This window comes from Parus major, chromosome 5 (genome assembly GCF_001522545.3).
Source record: "Parus major isolate Abel chromosome 5, Parus_major1.1, whole genome shotgun sequence".
NCBI lineage: Eukaryota > Metazoa > Chordata > Aves > Passeriformes > Paridae > Parus > Parus major.
The window spans coordinates 25,500,006-25,519,725 of record NC_031774.1 but is presented as its reverse complement, the minus strand read 5'-3'; the positions used below and the strand labels follow the sequence as shown (position 1 = coordinate 25,519,725).

Below are 19,720 nucleotides of genomic sequence, written 5' to 3'. Positions count from 1 at the left end.
CAGTCTTTGCCTTTTCTAATCCTCTCCCAGTGAGCTGTGAGCCATGCCAGTTTCAATGGCACAGGGGTCAGCTGTGTGTGGACAGGGGCAGGTGTCCTGCCCCAGCAGTGGTGTCACAGTTGTGCCAAGGGCTTTGGGGAGGGCAGCTTGAGGTCAGGGCTGAGTTTTGCATCTGGCTGGCAGGTTTCATTGGGTCAGACATGGGCACTTAAATGCAGCTAGTTTGCAGCCAGAGTCAGTGTGAGCTGGAAAATGGTGCAGAAGTATTCATGGGTGTGGAGCTAAGTTAAGGAAAGTCATTGCTTCAGGACTCTACATCTATACACAAAAATAATAATAACAAGCCATAGTAAAGGAGAGGGAAGGAATACAATGGCTTGAGGAGAGACCCAGCCCTGCTGGACCTTGGTTGAGTAGATATAAACCACCATGTGATTGTGGTGCTCTGTATGCCTAGACCTGGGACTGTAGGGACATGTGGTTCAGAAAGCCTTAAACTGTTTTTTGCAATAACCAGGTTAGTCTGAGAACAAAAGCATTCTCTCTTTTTTTTCTTCTCTCATTAGCTGTTTTATTGTGTCCGCTCACTCTCACAGATAACCTAAATTCAATTTATGTACTGTTGCTGTATCTTATTGCAGAGTTTGTACTTCTGTGGGCTTTGAGGTCTTGCTAAATTGAAAGTTTAGAGTTCAGGTAAAAGGTCAGAGCATCCTTCTCTTAGGTTTAGTTTTAAAGCTGCCATTGGCCAGTACAGAGCAAAGTGACTCAAACACAATACTTCCACCTGCTATATAGGCAAAGGTATTTTTTCCTACTTACTTGACCACAGGATGCAGCTTCCTACCATAAGAAAATGGGAGGGGAGTAACTGGTTTTAAGAAACCAGTCAGAGGTGGGGCTCTGAGTCAGTTTATAAAATAGTTGCTCACCAGCATCTGGGACATTTGAACTACTGGTGTCTGTGGAAGCTGGCAGATGATATTGCATTGCCACAGCTAACAGTGGATGTGTGTGTAAACGTGACCACAATGGACCAGGATGGCATTTTGTCTAAGGTAAGAAGGGTGCAGAGCAAAGCAAGGCATCTGGGATCTCAAATGCTTGTGCTGCATGTAGTGCAAAGATGATACTACTTTCTTGACCTTCCATTGACTATAATAACTCTATGCAGGACGAGGAAAGTCAAGGCTTCAAGACCTCAATATTAAAACTTTGAAAGTTATAGTAAACCACAGGAAGAAAATTAAAACTACTTGATTAGTAAGAGCTTATTTACAAGGGGAGCATTTTGAATATTTAGGGATTTTATTAATTCTAGAGACACCATATCTGCAACTTTAGAATAAGTATTAAATAACACAGAGGAGTACTTCAAGGTGAAAGATTAATGACAGGGTGTGTTTATAGGAGACAGGTTTGCTGTTCCTTTAACAGCCAGGGCCAGGAGCTGCTTCCCCTCCCCATGTGTCATGAAGGGTGGACCTTACCTGGTTGCTACGCCTCCTCTCAGGTTTAGTGGGGCAAGCACAGCCCAAGCAGTGGCACCAGGCACCGCAGGAAACCCCGGTTCCTGCCAAGGCTCTACAGCCAGCACTGACCATGGGCTCCCTGTCCCTGTGGCTCTAAAGTTCTCAGTTCCCAACGAGGGTTGCCTTTAAGAGAAATGATGGTTTTTCCAGGGGTAACGTTGGCCCTTCTTGTTCCAGGAGTTGATCACTCAAACCTCTCAACAAGGAGACGGAACTATGCAGCTGAATCCTGATGGGAAACAGCAGACTTCTCTTACAAAGGTACCACAAATGAGAATTTCGAAAGGAAACTGTAAAGGGGACTTTCCTGATGGGTGGAGGCTGGGTGAAAACAGATAGGGTTCAGCATCTGCCAAACAATTTAATTAGCTACTGTAACCCGTTCAGTTCCCTCTGTGAGGCACTGTCCCGCTTATCGCTTTGATCATTCCACTTAGGTAGTCTTGCTTCATGTTAAATTCCTAGTGTGGCTTCCTGTCCTTGGCACATGGGGAACAATCTCTGTTTAAACAAGACTAATATCTTTAAAAGGATGGGTTTCAATAGGCTTTCTCTACATGTCTTGCTGCAGCACAAGGGCAAGTTTCCTGCCAGTGTGGACAGCAAGAGAAGGGAAATTATGCCATTTACTCTCACAATAGTATGGCAGAATCTTAAAGTGGATTTTCAACACCTGATTTCCTGAATTAGCCCCTCTTCTGGCCTCTAGTAAAAATGAATAGATTTTCAGGACCCTTCAGACATGAAATTTCTCCTCTAGGAAATGATAGGATTAGATGTGCTAGAAAAGATTTTTACCTTTTCTCTCTCTAGTTTGAGCCCATTTAGTAATAATTAGGAGCTTTCCCTTGTTCTGTTTTGTGATGAGCACAGTTGCTAAGCAGCAGGTGTTGTGCTCTCAGTTTAAGGAACAGCCAACCTTTTCTTGGTTAGCTGAATGGGAAACCCAAAGAAGAAATACCAAAGAGAAAATACACCCTGCAATACAACTCTCTATGCTTCAGAGCTTGCAGCAGTCTCACAACACACCAAACATCTCAAATTTTTTAGGCAAAACTCACAAAGCTGGATTTTGGTAATTTGTTATTTATAGCTCTGTGATGTCTAAGCCAAGGCTCCTTGGTCATGACGGGGCACATCCACATGCCTGAGTATTTGGTTCAATCTGCACTGCCTTTTTTGGCACATTTGGATCGCCACAAAGGTGGCTCCAGGGCATCTGATCCATGAAACTGAGTTGAGCCCTTCCAGGAATTGCCTTCTCCAAAGCCAGCCACTGGCAGCATGTTATCGGTTCTGTAATTACTGAGCACATTCTGTACCTGCCTCATTTCTGTGCCTTTAGGAGTTAGGTTTTAGATATGAATTCAAGTGTCCTTGGTAGTCTGATCTACAGCTACTCTTGGGGCCCTTAGCAGTGGTTTGACACCCTTGATCTGCACACCCAGTGACCTGCTTGTCATATTCTTGTTGCCTTTTCCTAGAGAGGGATGCTTTGGTTAATTGGAGGCTGATTTTACCTGTTTGTTCATTAGCCTACTTGCACATTGTCCCCAGTCTCAACAGCATGCATTCATTAGCCCTGGCTGTCTGCATTGATACGCTCAGGTTAAACATTTGGAGAGACTTCACATGGACGTATATTCCATTAAGCCTGTGAACACTGATGCACTTCACTTTTTATGAATGGACATTATTAACACAGTACACACCAAATTGTTCTGCTCAGACAGTCCAAGCAAAAGTCTTGCTCTCCTTTCCTGCAGTACCTGTGTCACACTTGTTTCTCAGTGGGTCTAATGAGGTCAGTGTCATGTTATTCTGCTTCAGGGCTGGCAGTGGTCTTGTATAATCATTTTGCAATATAGGTGAAGTCTTTGCCTGTCCATGGCCCTGTAGTTGTACTAAGTGCCTTTTAGGCCTTTTGGAGCAAAAATTTCCTGTGGATTTATATTCCAGCATGTTGTGTCTTTCCCCCCATCTCCATGGCAGTAGAAATAATAAGTTATGTGGAGGTTATTTATTTGTTTATTTTATGGTAAAGGGAGACGAGATATAAACTCGTATCTCCAATATGAGTACAACAACATGACAGGCTAAGAAGTCATGCATGAGGTCAGAAACATGGGCTAATATGAAAGAGGGAAACTTCAAGAAAAAAATTTCTTATCAGGTGTAAAACACTGCCTACACTTCTTAGGCAAAACAAAAGAAACTCAGGATGTGAAGGGTTTATATACTTCAAAACTATAAAGAAATTTCTCACAAGAAAAAATCAGAGGTGATTCTGGCTCAGGAGGGCAGCTATATATGAAAAGCTCATACATAGTAAGTAGCATGGTGGAAGTGCAAAGCAGCAATCTCTTTCTCAGATCTTAAAATCAGTTTGGGGATTGGAGTTCAGCATTTAACTCTGCAGAGTACTGTACATTTAAAATAGCAGGAATATGAGAAAATAATTTCATAGCCCAGGAGACTGAATATATGTAATGACTGGATAGAAGGCAATCACCACAATAATAATTTTATCACTTGAAAAAGGTCTAAAGCATGTCTTCATTTTCTACCTTGGAAATTTAAAAAATTAATCTTCTCCCAAGCTGGGACTGAATTTTAGGACTCTGTGCAGACAGATTTTAGATAAGAAACAAGTAAATGCTCTAATAAGATAAAGCCTCATATCATACTACAGAAGAAAGGAAGTATTTCAGTCTAGTACTTGATTTAGATGTTAGCAGTATAATAATAATAATAAATGTATTGGCCATTCCATAATCAAACAGAAAATTCAACTGAACTGTTCCTGAGTTGGGTGTTTATCTCTCTTGATTGCTTCTGTCTTCTACATATGCTATCTAAATTTGGCATTCATTCCTCTCTTTTGTATATTTGTTTTTTTCCCTGCAGGTAGAATCCTCTCCGTGTTATTTACTGACTGTAAGAGTCATAAGAGCAAGAAATATCCACCAGGCAGATGTCTGTAAGTATCTGTAGGGCTCTACAGAGGAGCTCATGGCCTCTTACCTCCATGGGCTAATAGCTAGTCCTGCTCCAAGTAAAGGTGCTTTCTAGATTTCTTCCATGAATTGGGAAAGTTCTGTTGCTGGTGGGCTGCTTCCAGCAGTGAAGATAGAGTGTGTTGCTCTTCTTTGCATCAGCCCTTGTTCTGTGCAGAGGTAAGGTCTGTAAGGTCACAGCTGTGCCTATCACACACATTTCTCTGTGTCCCCAAAGGGAGCAGTAAAAGCTCTGCAATCTGCTGAAAGCAAAAGATGTGGAAAGATCTCCCATGTTTTCCTCTGGAGTATATTTATGTAACAAAGAACACAAAATGGTGACACTAATTGAGTAAATACTAAAAGATCAGAAGCCTTGTCTCAAATTTAGCTTGTATTCAAAGTTTTCTCAAATAATCAAAACTGCCATACCCTAATTCTCTATGTGCCAGAATTCCCAGGTAAAAGCCCATCAGGTGTAGTTACATTTTGTAGCTCCTTTGGTTTCTGCTGGCCTGGAACCGAAATATAATAGAAGATTGTATCTTTCCTTATGCAGAAATCAGAAAGCTTTTTCTTAATGTTCTGTTTGGCTAAATGAGAAGATATCATGTTGTTTCCTTAATGCTTGTTGCATTTGTCCTAGATTTTTTTTTATTCTTGGCTAAATAGATTGTTTGATGACATAGAAGGGGAAAACCTTTCAATGTATTTATTATATTTCTAATCACATTTACTTAGAGAAGAGTCATGTCACCCTTCCTTTTTCTCCATTCCTACTACTTAAATTGTATTGTTTATGTTGAACAAATATACCACGCCACTTTGCATCAGTGTCTCTTTTTGAAAATGAAATTTCATATTGTTCAATTAATTCCTTCTTCTAGAGCAAATGATCATTTTAGATGTGTTTTGTGTTTTTAATATAGTGAGCCATACTGATTGCTACGTGAGCCTGTGGCTGCCGACTGCTTCAAACGACAAATTTCAGACTAAAGCCATCAAGAATTGCAAAGATCCAGTCTGGAATGAAACTTTCTACTTCAGGATCCAGAGTCAGGTCAAGGTACTGAACAGGGACTTTTCTAGTAGCTGACCTAGGGAGCTACTGAGAGGTTTTATCCTTTTGCAAAGGGATATAAGCAATTTTTTCAAGAGGCGAGGAAAGATGGAGGAAGATAAGAGAATCATGATGGTTTTCCATGCCATGCAAGACGATTGTCTCTCTCAGCCATAGGTTGAACATGGCATTTGAAATGTCTGTGATTTCCTCTCATTCCACCTCAGAGGTGCCAACATGGAGCTGATTTCCTGTCTACTTCCTTCCCTTCCTGTTCTTTTTCTTTCTCCCCTCCCACTTCTCACAACAGCTGACCAAAACAGTTGTCCTAAGGATCTCCTGCTTCAAATAAAACCTGACACATTTCTGAAGTCCTTTCTTTTTTCAGAATGTGCTGGAGCTGGCACTCTATGATAAGGATGTGGTTACTCAGGATGACCACCTCTTCACGGTGTACTTTGACATAGCCAAACTTTCCCTGGGGGAGGAAGTCTTCATGCACTTCAAGTGTGATTCACAGGTGAGGTCCAAAGTAAGAAATGGAATAGCTTGGCAAGAATGTGATTGTTAGCTTTTTTGTCTAAAATGCTATTTGTAAAATGTTGCCTTTTTTCCTTGTTGTGTTTCAGCTGCCTAGCCACATAAAAATAAATTGGTTTTCACTCTAAAGTGGGAAAACCTCTTCACACCTGCATCTGTAGGCACACTGAAAAGTTTGGCCTTAGGCCAGAGAGGGTCACAAATTTCAGGTGTATTGGCAAAATTGTTTCTTTGCTGAGCCTGCCCCCATCGAGGCCGAGGAGGGTGTCCATGGCAGTACCTGATGCTTTTGTCATAACCTACTACTTAGTCTAATAATCAGGAAGTAAAAATTCCCTGATCAGAACTAAATGTCAAACCAGACTATTTGCTAATTATGGAATGTGGCATGGGTGTTTAAATAAAGTCTAGGTCATGCCACCCAGCTTGGCAGCAAGAAATAATCCTGTCTTGAATGTCCAGGGACACTGAAAATTGTACACCCATCTCCCAGTATGTTCTATCATTCTCCTTTTCCAGTTCCAGTTTCTTGTGCATCTGTAGTGCACCACTCAGTTGAGGAATTACCTTATCTACATACACCCAAGCTCCACACTGTGCTTCATTGTCTTTAAATGCCTTATTTGACAATTTTGTTCCTTGCAAAATATCAAAGTAGCAGTGTGTGGACTTCTGCTAAGATCTGGTGAAATTAAAACTTTGGCTACTTGTAACCCAGCTGATCACTTTGGTTACAGGTGCCATATCCAAGCCTTTTCTTTTTGCACAGCTACACCAGTTAGAGCTCATACTCTTCAAGCCTTTGTAAACTTTTTTGTCCTGTATTAATAACTTTTTGGTGTCTTTAATTGAGTGGATAATTTAAGCAACTAAGTAGCCTACAGCATGATCTCACTTTGCTGTTCATCATCCCTTCTGTCCCTACTTTTGTTTTCCTCTTGCCTGTGATTTCTTTCCCCTGAGGATTATACTCCTTTTCACCACTTCACAGACCAGGCCTTAATGTCAGATTTACCACTGTCCCAATGCCCTAAACTTGCTGCCAGACAAAGAGGTTTTCCTCTTCCACAGCTGCTTTGCATGTCACCATTTCACTTCCTGACACCAGAAGGCTTTGCCTCTCCCCTTCAGCAGATCCCCTTTCTTTTTGCTGGAGACTCAGAATGATACAACATCTCCTGCTAGGTCTGTCCCTTAGGCTCCAGCAGAGGCAGGCAAGCCAAACAATTTCTATATTAAAAACTGCTATGACAGCTATCCACAAGCTTCCTACCAGGAGAGAATCTTGAGACTCAAGACACACAGATGTGTGGTGGTGTGTGACTCTATTCTAAATGCTCTGCTGGTCACAAACAGTGCATGCATACCCAGATTGTGAGAATGAGGACTTGCATTATGAGAACTTCCAGTACGCTAGTACCAAAATAATTTTCCTGTCTTTATTTTCCAGAGACGAGAGGAGTTGGAGGTGGGATTTGCCTTGGATAATATGTGAGTAAACATGATATGCAACATTACCTGGAACAAAAAGAAACAGCAATTCAGAGGCATGAAATAGTCTAGTCTGATTGTTCAGAGTGCATCATTCCCAAGGAATCTGTGCTATGAGCTATGTCGACAAATGGGTGAATGCCAGGATGACCTCCCATGAGCATCAGGAAAACAGGGAGAACACCCTAAAACCTTTTATTTGTCTAATGTAGTGAACATAATTTAAGACCAGAATGTTGCTTATTTGTTATGCACTTGTGTTTGAGATCAGCAAGAGGGTCCACCTCCCTTCAAAACACCACATGGAATAATGCACTGGATTTCTGATCCAGAGCCTTCATTGTTCCATCATCCAGAAAAGCATGATTTATTAAAAATTGGATTCCATGAAACCATCCCTGGCCTCAGCTTGGGACTCAGCATAAAATTGCTCAGTGGTTTGGCCTCAGAGCACCTTTGGCATTTTTCTTGCTGAGCTCCAGGACTGGATGAGCCAGTAGGGTGACAATTGTGCCTTGACATAGCACAGTGAGGAAACTTGTACAACAAGTCTCCTGGAACTTTTCTTTCAAATCCAATATGCAGGTAAAAAATATGCAAGAGGAAAATCAGGAGGAGGGTGGAGCACATCAACAGTACTGTAATTTTAATGAGTTATTGTAAATGCATTTTTCTTTGTTTCCTAGTTCAGGCCCTCCTGAAACCATCATTACTAATGGAGTGCTAGTGGTGAGTGTTGTATTTCATCATCTTTCTTGTCCTATTGCCACACTTGTTTCACTTGACTCACAGTCATCAGGACAACATACCCCTGGACTGAGACAGCCAGCATTGAAACATTGCCATTTCCCACTTCATCATGACACATCCTTGTGGATGGCACCTCTGGAGACACTGTGGCTGGAACAGCACGGAGATCCCCCATCCCAACACCCTTTGCTGTATAAAGGAAACACAGGGAAGTGGTTTAGGTCTGAGACATCAGTGCAGCAGTAAATTCTTCCTTAGACATCACTCCTCTCACATTCCCATACTGCCAAAGTGAGAGGGTTTGTCCTGTCCCATGCACATCTCACTTCCCACATTCATAACTGTGCTTTTTACACTGGGACTTCCCATCCCTGGCATTTTCTCATTTATTATCTTTGCTTGCTCATGAATTCTGTATAAAACAATCCTTGCATCTCTGGGATCCTGAAAGTACTGTTTTTCACTGTGTCCTCATCTTCTCCCTTCTGCAAGCCCTCTTCATCCACACTGCACTCCTGCCTCGCTCTGGTTGTGTCCTGTTTGGACTAGGAAACAGAATGTCACGTAGGAAAATTCCCTGCCATGATGTATTTTACTGTTTGCCTCTCTTACAGTCTCGCAAAGTCTGCTGCTTAGAAGTTCAGGTGGTTGAGAAGAAGAAGAAAAATAAAAAATCAAGTAAGGTTATTTTTCCATCAGCTATTTTTAACTGATGTGCTATTATTATGAACAGAATTGGCTTAATGTAAGAATTAAAGAACCCCAACAAATCCAAAGCATGAGAACAGCCTTGTGACAGACTCTGTAAGAATTTTTGTTGCCAGTTTTGATGAGAAAATTAACGTGTCTGCTTTTGTGTCATTTCCTTAGAAAAAGAATTTTCCTTTAAAGTGCAAGGCTCTTATGAAGGCACCCAGGACATTGTGCTGGGATCTGATCTGGTTTTCAGCTCCTCCTTTCCTGCCAAATTCCATTATGCCAGATACAAGCAGCCAACACTGGATGTTACACTACCAGGAAAGAAACTACCTCCCTCCTCAGTATGTTACAACTGAGCTTTAAAAAAAACATAATAATGGCATGTAAAATACTAGACAGCATAAATAGTAACATTAATTTGTATTGTGGGCAGTATGTAACATTCTATACAATATAAACGTAGGTTTATTGGTATTTTTCAGCACTCACATGTGTATGATACAAGCTCTGCAAATGTGGAACTTCATTCCATTCCAAGTGGAAAAAATATGATCTTAGCAGAGGTGAGTGCCTGCTTTTTGTGGGAGAGGCTGAGAAACCTGGATGTGGAAGTCTGCATCCCCCTATGATTACCATGGTACTTTCTGACAATGAAAGCCTGCAGATAAAAACACCACAGCCTAACAGTGGTAGGTCTTTCAGCAGTTAGGCACAGCAATTGTGCCTTGTTCTGTTTGAATAGATGTGAGGCATCTTGCTGCTCCATCCTGATCTTACTTCACACTTAACGTTGAAGCTCTGCCCTTCCCCTTCTCACACACCAGTGGTGCACCTGAACTGACTGAGGTAGTGTCAGACTTCTGCTGATGCTGACGATGCTTTACAAAGCACTTTTAGACTCATGGTTAAAAAAATCCATGTAGAATGAAAGGATCACTACTGTTGTGGGGTATAAGCCACAGAAAGGGGGTAATAAATGCTGCTGTGTAGAATCATAGCCCTGGCTGGCTGCCTAAGAGGAACTGTTAGCAGAGATGGGTGAAGTATACATGATCATTATTCTGTAAACAGCAGTTATCCTCAGATGTTACATTCACTAGGAAACATTAAAAATTACTGAACAACTTCCCTTTCAGTAAAACACTACTGTCAATTTGCATAGACTGCTGGTTTATTCAAGCTCCTGATTATTCAGAGCTCCTGATTTGTACCCACATTGCTAGGATGGCACAAGATAAAATTCCACCTCAGGCTGCAGGGAAGAAGCAGGTTGTCAGCACTCACACTGTTCATTTTCTTGCTTTCCAGGATAAAAGATTTGATTTATGTGCAAAGGCAGAAGACTGGTAAGAGACTTGGCCACTCTTGGAGATTGACTTTTACTTAGCTGAACTCCTCTCACCCTGGGCTCTTTACTGGGGAGGAGGCACTCACAGCAGGACTGTAAAGTGGTGTGATCAGGTTTTGTGGCATACACATGAGCTGGAAGCCACTGCATGTAGTGTAGTGTAATACATGTAGATGTACTGAGTACATCTACATGTACTGAGACACGAATAGTGAAAAAAATATGCATAAAATAGAAAAAAATAATATTACAAGTCAGTTATGCTACCCAGTGTTATGCTCAGCACAGTCTTTTGCCTTTTCTTTAACACTGGGCAAGAGCGCAGCCAATCACCTGGCATCGTTGATTATGAAGTAGGGAAAATTTCTGCCTAATTCAAGAAAGTATGAAAATTTTTTCCTATAGCTCTCAGTTCACTAAAATATGAGAGAATCCAGACAGCAGGTATACCAGAAATTAGCTGCAGGAATGTCTTTCCTTAGGTTTTGTTTTGATAACTGCTTAGAGTTTATCAGTCCTTTCTTCTGTCCTTCTTTCAAGCATCATTGTATACTTGCTTGGGAGTGTAGGAAAGGGACCTCCTGTAATTGGAGTATTTTGTGAAACAGTTTTGTTTTATTGCATTGGAAATTCTGAGCTTGTTTACCAATCATAAAATGAAATATGCTTTTTTCCTGATCTCTGCTTCAGCCCAGACCACCTTGATGTGCGTTTAGGATTTGATCTCTGCATACAGGAACAAGACTTTCTCTGCAAAAGGAAGAATTATGTTATGCCTGCTCTGAAGAAGGTTCTGCAGCTGGAACAGGATCTGCTGGACCATGAGGTCTGTAGGGAAAACATTTAGAAAATCTTATCAGTACTTAGCAGTGAGAGCATAATGGCATAATACAACCTCTTTTTCTTCATAGATAATTTTTTTTCTGATCTTTCCTCATCTTAAAACTTACGTATACCTCCAATACTGTCCCATACTTGTAAATTCACCTTGCTGTTTGTGTTCTTTGCATTTGCTATCCTGAGTTTAACCCTTTTCCTGCTACACCTTCCTTGGAAGCCAGATATTCCTTATGTAGGAATGGCTTCTTCCACACTATTTACCCTATTATTGTTATCCTTGTTGATAGTCCCTTCTCTCTTCAGCCTGTGAGATTTCTTTTTAATTCCTGCTTTTTCAACTGATTTTTTTTCTCTCTTACTCTCTCTTTTGGTTTAAATTAATGCATTTTTATTTGATTAGTACCAAACATCTATGTTGAACCCATTGGGAACAAGTGTCAGATATCTAAGCAAGAAATGGTCATTGCTTCTACTCCTGTTCTCCTTTATAAAATAAATGCTAGGTTATATTTCAGTAGAAGTCATTTAGAAAGAAGTCTGTGCCTGGGCACAGGTGGTGTTGCTGGGCTTTACGTATGGGGAGGTCTCTGCTGAGAGGCACGGTCAGGGGCAGCCGCTGTGTGACGCCGGCCCTTTGTGTCCCTGTGTTGCACAGACCCCGGTGGTGGCCGTCATGACCACGGGAGGAGGGATGAGATCCTTGACAGCACTCTATGGCAGCCTGAGAGGGCTCAAGAAGCTCAATGTCTTGGACTGTGCCACCTACCTGACTGGCTTGTCTGGTACTACGTGGTGAGTGGGACTGGGCAGCCCTTGGCTGGAGGCTCCCTGGTGACACCAAAGTGCTGAAGAAGGCTGGGGCTGATGTACAGTGGTGTACCTATAACAGCTTCTCAGCAGTCCTTCTCCTTAACCTTCCAAAATTGACAGAATAAAGTCTTTTCATGGGGGAAAGTCACATAATTTACAACTACATGATAAAAAATTTTCTAATAGTGCTTTATGGAAAATTGTGCAGGGTATTTTGGCAGGGTTAATGGCTGTGACTTCAAAGGGAACATGAGAGTTTCATGGGGAACTGAAGACAGGAAATCTTAATTTCAAATCAAGAACTTAAAACAAAAACATAAAATGCCTACCTCAAACCTTGGTGCGCTTTTTTTCCCTCTTCAATATGTATTTCCTCTTCCTAGGACCATGTCAAACTTGTACAGAGATGCTGACTGGTCACGAAAGGATCTCGACAAGCAAATCAGTGAGGCTCGAAAACATATGACAAAATGCAAAATAAATTCCTTTTCCTTGGAATATTTGAAGTATTACAAAAAGCAGCTGTGCCAACGGAAAAGAGAGGGCCGCAAAACATCTTTTATAGACCTCTGGGGGCTTGTCCTGGAATCTTTTTTGCATGATGGGGTACAGTATATCATAAAGCAGCATTTACAGTGGCTTACCATTCTCTGAAAATTTATTTCTGGAGAAGATATTTTTCTGTTGGCTCTGAGAAAAGCAGTTTGTTATGAGACAAATGAAATGTTTTCCAAAACATTTGGAGCCAGTCTTGTAGATACTCATTCATGGTGAAAATCAGCATTCTTGCTTGTGAAATTTTCAATATATTTTTCTGAGGAAACCCCAAGTATAACATTTTCAAACAGTATTACAGTTTAAGAATTCTTTTAATATTCTGCAAGTTACTTGTTTAGAAATAACAAAATTGCAGACATTATGCATGCCTATGAGACGTGTTAACTAAAGAACCTGCAGACTTTTGAAAGGTGTGAGGTCTTCCATAAAGCTGCAGCGTAATGCAATAACGTGTTTTATATCAAAAGTATTGCTTTCTGCTCTTTATAATTTCTTTCCATTTACATCTTAATGCATCATCAAATAATCTGGCATCAGATTGGATGGCTGCAGGTGTTTCAGTAACAGAACACTTTTGGGGATTTTGAAAAACATGGAACATTTCAGAGGATAAGCCAAGCACACACGATACATTAGAGGCAAGAATTTTTCTGCCCTGCAAGCTTAGATGCAGAGAAAATATTGCCATGGTAATTTTTCTCTCAGTGTAACTGTATTTCTGGGATCACAGAAAGACAACCACAGACTCTCAGATCAGCAACAGGCCATTGATCGTGGTCAGAACCCACTTCCTATCTACACTGCAGTCAATGTCAAGAACAACTACAGCACTCTGGATTTCAAAGGTAATTATGAGACTTCTGAGAGTCATTTGTCTTTATATTTTAGGTGGTAAATCATGGAACAGTCTTTTTAGATAGCCTAAATACCCCTCTTATTTGAAGACCAGAATCTCAGCTGATGTGTACTCATATAATATCCTTGTGGTGAGGTAAAAGTTTGACTTGTCTATTCTGTCTATGAAACAGACTCAAAAATATTCCAAAGCTTTTCCATGTTCATGAGTATTTATTTGTAACATGTTTACAACCCATTGCTATTGGTCAGAAATATTAGACTCAAAAATTATTTTGAGGGCTATAATAAAACTTATTCTCTTCTTTGGGTTCTTTCTTACAGAATGGGTGGAGTTCACCCCATATGAGGTGGGATTGCAAAAATATGGAGTTTTTGTTCGCACGGAGGATTTTGGCAGTGAGTTCTTCATGGGACGATTGATGAAGAAGGTCCCTGAATCCAGGATCTGCTTCTTGGAAGGTAAGCTATTAAAAACAACAAATTATTTTATTGCTCATTTTGTTTTGGAGGCTTTGGGTTGGCTTTTATTATTTTGGGGATTTTTTCATTGTTATTTTGTTGTTGTTTGTTTGTGTGTTTGTTTGTTTTGGTGTTTTGGGGGAGGTGGGAGTTTTTGGGGTTTTTTTTGATGTGAGCTATATAAATTACACACTGATAAAGTATTGGTGCAGGACTGACATGGCAGTTTCACCAGAGAGGATAAATATCTCTTTGCTAAATTAATACTTACTATAATGGATTCAGTTTGCAGTAAAGAAGAAAATTCAGAGGGGCTATCAAATAGTCATTTACACTTTTAAACCTAGTTTTGAATTAAAATATAGTATGGCTTCCAGTACAACAATAAAATTGAGGTCCCTGGGAATCCGTGGTTCAGCTCATGCTACCCCAGAAGGGTGAACTTCTGAGCCTGTTGTCTGTCTCACGGAGAGTCAGTATTTTGTATGCTCGCTATAAACATTTTACACGAGCCTTCATGCTGACTCTCCAGTGCATCAGGGTGTGTTTGAGCATGCCAGGCCCTCCTGCTCCAGAGGGTCCTAGGCCACAGGTCACTGGCTCCACACTGCCTGGGCAAGGCTGGGGGAAAACAACACAGCCATCCTCAAACATTTTTGCTGTTGACTGAAGCAGAGCATGGATATGTGTTTTCCTGAGAAAGAGACAAAGCTGTCAGCTTGTGACTGATTTCACAAGCAAAATTCTCTTTGACTTTCTCTTCCACTGAGCAGAAAAGAGACACTGTACTATTTTAGCCTCAGTCTGTGCTGGATTGTCACACATTTGCACTCCGTGAATGAAAAAACAGTCAGAACTTGTGTCCTAATGGATAACCAAAGAAATTGCTTTTCAAGTGCAAAAATGCATGGTCAAAACTGATCCCTTGGTGTATTAACAGGCTTATTCTCAAAAAGGGGATCCTACAAAAGCAGAGGCTGTAAGATTATATTGTAGTTATGCCCTTACCAATATAATTTCACATCAGATTTCTTGAATTGCAACCCTTCCTCCTTTCTTTTTATACAAACTTCATGATACTTGTGGTTTTTTCCTAAAAATACCAATTCCATATTGATTTGCAAATATCTCCATCCCTAAGTACCACAAGACAAAAACTGGACACCAAAAATAAGGTTTAAAAACCAACAGCCAAATAAAAATGACACGTCATGCTTTTAAAACGAAATAACAGAAAACAAGCCTCACAAGTTTTGTCTCATTATAACAATTTGAGATTCATGATATGTGAATGTTTGGGTTAGAAAGCTCTTTTCTTTTACAGGCATGTGGAGTAGTTTATTTTCATTCAATGTGTTATATATCTGGAATTTGTCCCATTCATCAGAAGATTTCTGGCACAGGTGGACCCGGGACCAAATTGACAATATAGGTAAACAACCATTATTCTTTTTCACTGTGTATTTATTGTTGAATGGAGTTACGTGTCTCATGATGCAAATTACAAATGAATAATTTAAAAAATCTCTGGTCCTGTGATCTATTAAGGGTCAGCACTGATGCTGGTAGATGATTCAAATGTCCAGAAATAATAAGATTGATCTGTAAATTATTAATAAAGCAAAATGATTTTGACTGCTTCAAGTGATACAAAGAAGAACAACAGCTGTTCTTTTCCAAAGCCTGCATTCAGTCTGTTCCTCTAATGTGTGTATGCCTGGAGCAGACTTTTATTGCTGTTTGACACTGTATCTTGGGCATTTTTATCCAAGCCCAGACTGTGTAAGGAAATGGTACTTGTCTAGTAAGAGTAGCTTCTTATTTTCTGTTTTGCTTGGTCACTTATGCTCATTGGTCTGTTTAACAAGAGAAAGCATCAGGGTTTATTATTTACCTTGACTTCTTGAGGGCTGACCCTGCTCTGGGCAGGTGGAATTTAAGAGCTTTTCCCCGTGCAGAGGAGGAGCCCCCGCTGCCCGTGAAGCCCCAGGAGCTGCAGACACGGCTGTTCACACCGCCTGGGCCCCTGGGCAGCGCCCTGCGCGCTGTCCTCGCCGACCGCGTCTGCATCGCCCAGGAGCACAACTTCCTCAAGGGCTTCCAGATGCACGACGACTACCTGGAGAATACACACTTCTGCAGGTGGAAAGGTAACAGGAGACCCGTGGGCCTGGGGAGAGAATAAACAAACTGAACAAAACAAAACTCCAAATTTGAAGTTAAACCTGTTCTCTGAGGTTGGAGGCCAGGTTTGGGCAGAATCTCTGTTAGACCAATCGACGACTGATGATGCTGCAGGATGTAGCACGACATGGTGTTGAGCTACGTGTCAGTGGTTTGCTGGTGGCACTCCCCTCTGGAGGCCACCAGGTCCTTCCTCTTTTCAAAGACACCCTCGGTGGGGAGGCACGGTAAATCCCCTTCATGAGTGTTGTTGCTGCAGGTACAAAACTGCATGTGACTGGAGCTCAGGGGGCAGAAGAGAAAGGATATGGCTAATCTTCCTTCCCCAAGGACTGTAACCAGTTAAGGCTCTGAGGACATGGTCTAAAGGTGGAGAAACAGGCCAGCAAGTTTTGCAGTATTGCACTTAGAGCAAGAATATTTTTTTCTTTCAGATACTGTGTTAGACACATTTCCCAACCAGCTGACGCAGTCAGATGAATTCCTGTCTCTGGTAGATACTGGATTTTTCATCAATACAAGCATCATGCCACTTTTAAAACCAGAGAGAAAGGTGGACGTCATCCTGCATTTAAATTACAGTGCAGGATCCCAGATACAGGTGACAATAATTCAAACAATCTTTATTGCTTCTTCAACATGTGTATATCTATAATTTTTTAACACTTAGTTTCTTTTTGTATTGGTCCTACTAAAAGTGTAAACCTTCAGCATTTTCAGCTTCATGATGAAGTGTGATACATCTTTTATAGGCTGCATGTAGTCTTGTTTGTTTTTCTTGTACAATAAACTGTACTATGCTAAGACTCAGAAACAAAAACAAAAATAAAAAAAAGCCACACAAATCCTTCTGTCCAGTGACAGGGTGCTTTTGATTAGGGATTAGGCTCTTGCTTTGCACAAGCTGCTTAGAAAATGTCTCCTTTAATACTAGACTTCAAGAAATCTTTAAAATCCAATTTTAAGTCTTAGTACTGCTCTGTTCCTTGATCCAGGCTTTGGACCAGACCTGCAAGTACTGCTCTGAGCAGGGAATTGCTTTTCCCAGGGTAGACTTGAGTGAAGAAGACAGGAAAAAGCTGAAGGAGTGTTACCTCTTTGATGGTGCTGAGACTCCAGGAGCACCAGTACTGCTGTTTTTCCCACTAGTTAATGATACCTTCCAAAAATACAAAGCACCAGGCAAGTACTCAAACATGTTAAAAAGAAGGTTTACATCATGGACAGTCTATTAAAAGTCTATTTCATACTCCAACTCTTGAATTTCACTGTTTACCCTTTTCAGTACGTCAAACTTTTCTGTTCCTTAAAGTTTTCCTTATTTTTTTTTAACTACATGAGATTTGATGCCAGAGCTGTGATGTTTCAATCCCTAAGCTAGTTATCTTGCAGGTAATCAGTTTTCAGGTAACTTTGATGTATCTAGTGATGTGTACATCCATAGACACATACTGTAGGTACCTTAAGGCACAGCTAAGAACTACAGTGCAGACCCATGTAAGAATAATCACCCTTTTTTCTGCCCTCATCCTGTGAAGTCACTGGTATGCACTTGAGCCAGGGACTGAGCTGTCAATTTGAATAAGAAGTATTTCTTTTTCTAAAAATATATTAAAGCCAAACAAGTAATTTATACTATGAACTCTGTGGAAAGACACCTCCTTTCCTTTCTCTGTTAAGAGTTTGCTTGTTTATGACCAGAGTGATTTCTCACCCCTTCCTCCTAGGTCAGAAGCGCTCAGAGTCAGAGATGGAAGATGGCAAAGTTGATCTCTATGGCTGCTGTTCCCCATATTCGACGTATTCCCTTCAGTACACTGAGAAGGAGTATGACCTCCTGGTTCAGCTGGGTGAATACAACATCCTCAATAACGAAGACCTCATTGTACAGGCCTTGCGCACAGCAGTGGCACGGAAAAGGCAGATAAAGAAATGATGTCAAACAAGACAGAGTGTTTTTAAGTCCCTTAACCTGCCAGGAGACTGAAGGTCTCTTACAATTAGCCAGCAGGCTTCAAAGTATTCCTGCTCAATCCCACTATTTAGTAATCTCAGGTAAACAAAAAAGACTGAAGAAAACCTTTTTCTCCAAAGAATTTCACTGCAGTAAATCATTGTGATTCAGTTACAAAAACAGAGTATGAATTGTTGTATGATACAGAGGATGGGCAGCCAAAAAGCAGGTGCTAAAATGATAATAAATATGGTGCTTGTTGCCCTGAGAAAGAGCTCTAAGTGTTTAAGCCTGACATCTTCAGGACAGACAACATTAAAAGCATATTTTACTAACTTGACTTGTGTTTTGTACTTGCAAGGTGGTTCTGAGACAAGCAGCAACCTTTGGGACAGGTTGGTGACTGGGATCATGGCACACTGCATGCTTAGAGAAAAGCACATACTGTATGGAGAATAGCACTGTGGAAAGGGACCTGGGGGTCTGTGGCAAGCTGAACACGAGTCAGCGGTGCCCTGGCAGCCATGAGGGCCAAGCTTGTCCTGGGGCCATCTGCCACAGCATGGCCAGCTGGGCAAGGGAGGGATTGTCCTGCTCTGCTCTGCACTGGGGCAGCCTCATCTCAAGTCCTCTGTGTGGTTTTGGATGCTGCAATGTGACAAGATATATATTAAGATATGAGAGAGTCTCCAGACAAGGGCATTGAAGGCCATGAAAAGCTGTATGAGGAGGAGCTGGGGTCGCTTGGTCTGTTCAGCCTGGAGGACACTGAGAGGAGACCTCATTGCAATCTGCAGTGTAAATGACTTGTTGGTTTGCCAGGTTTTGAGTTGGTTTTTTTGGTTGGTTGAACATTTTTTATGGGTTCGTGGACTTTTGGGATTTGGGAGATTTTTGCTGTAGTGCTTTTAGAGTGTTAGGTTGAAAGGTTAACTTGAGTTTCTCAATGTACATAACAGTAGACTATCTACAATTTGTAGCCTACTGAAACCACCTGTGTAACATTTAAAATTCTTTGGAATGCACAAGATACAGACTAGAATATGAAATGCTGTTCTTGATGCATCTCAGGACACCAGTTCACACTGCTGGCTCATATTGAGCCTACTGCTGACCAGCACCCCCTGGTCCCTGCTCTGCAGGGCTGCTCTCCAGCCACTCCTCTCCCAGTTTATACTTGTCTCTGGAGTATCTTGTGTCTTCCTGTATTGGGTTTACATGGCAAAGTGTTGGTAGCAGGGTGGGCTGCTGCTGAGGTGGCTTCTGTGGCTGCCAGCTGCATTTCAAGGCTAATGTGGAGGATTTGATCTCTGCTTTCCAAACAAGTAGATAAAGATAGTCAGTGTGCTTGGCTGAGTCATGTCACTCTGAAGCATTAAACAGCATCATCAGTCTGGCAGAGGGAGCAGGACACAGTGTTTCTCTAATGACAGGTCAGCAAAGGACAATAGTGTTCTGTGCAGCTCTCAGTTTCAGAATACAGAGAAGTGACAATGACAGGGAGGGGTGCCTATGAAATGCCTGCCTTGTTTCTTCAAATGACCTCTCTAAATATAGTCATGCTTTTATTTCTGTACTGCTGAAAAGTTGTAGCTTTAATAGTGTGCTTTGTCCAGGATAGATTCTTGGAAGATATTTTCT

The 19,720-nt window shown here is 41.2% G+C and overlaps 1 protein-coding gene across 1 annotated transcript; it reads left to right on the top strand.

The window, feature by feature from the left end:
• Positions 1-1,715: 1,715 nt before the first annotated feature.
• LOC107205356 (cytosolic phospholipase A2 epsilon-like) lies at positions 1,716-18,414 on the top strand. The gene is made up of 20 exons (XM_033515360.1): positions 1,716-1,793; positions 4,440-4,512; positions 5,458-5,594; positions 5,977-6,108; positions 7,579-7,619; positions 8,306-8,348; positions 8,984-9,047; positions 9,240-9,409; positions 9,551-9,631; positions 10,377-10,414; positions 11,107-11,242; positions 11,912-12,048; positions 12,450-12,672; positions 13,355-13,469; positions 13,804-13,941; positions 15,266-15,373; positions 15,900-16,091; positions 16,560-16,726; positions 17,121-17,307; positions 17,853-18,414. The coding sequence occupies exons 1-20, from the start codon at positions 1,749-1,751 to the stop codon at positions 18,059-18,061; spliced, it is 2,436 nt and encodes an 811-aa protein (XP_033371251.1). The 5' UTR covers positions 1,716-1,748; the 3' UTR covers positions 18,062-18,414.
• Positions 18,415-19,720: the final 1,306 nt, after the last annotated feature.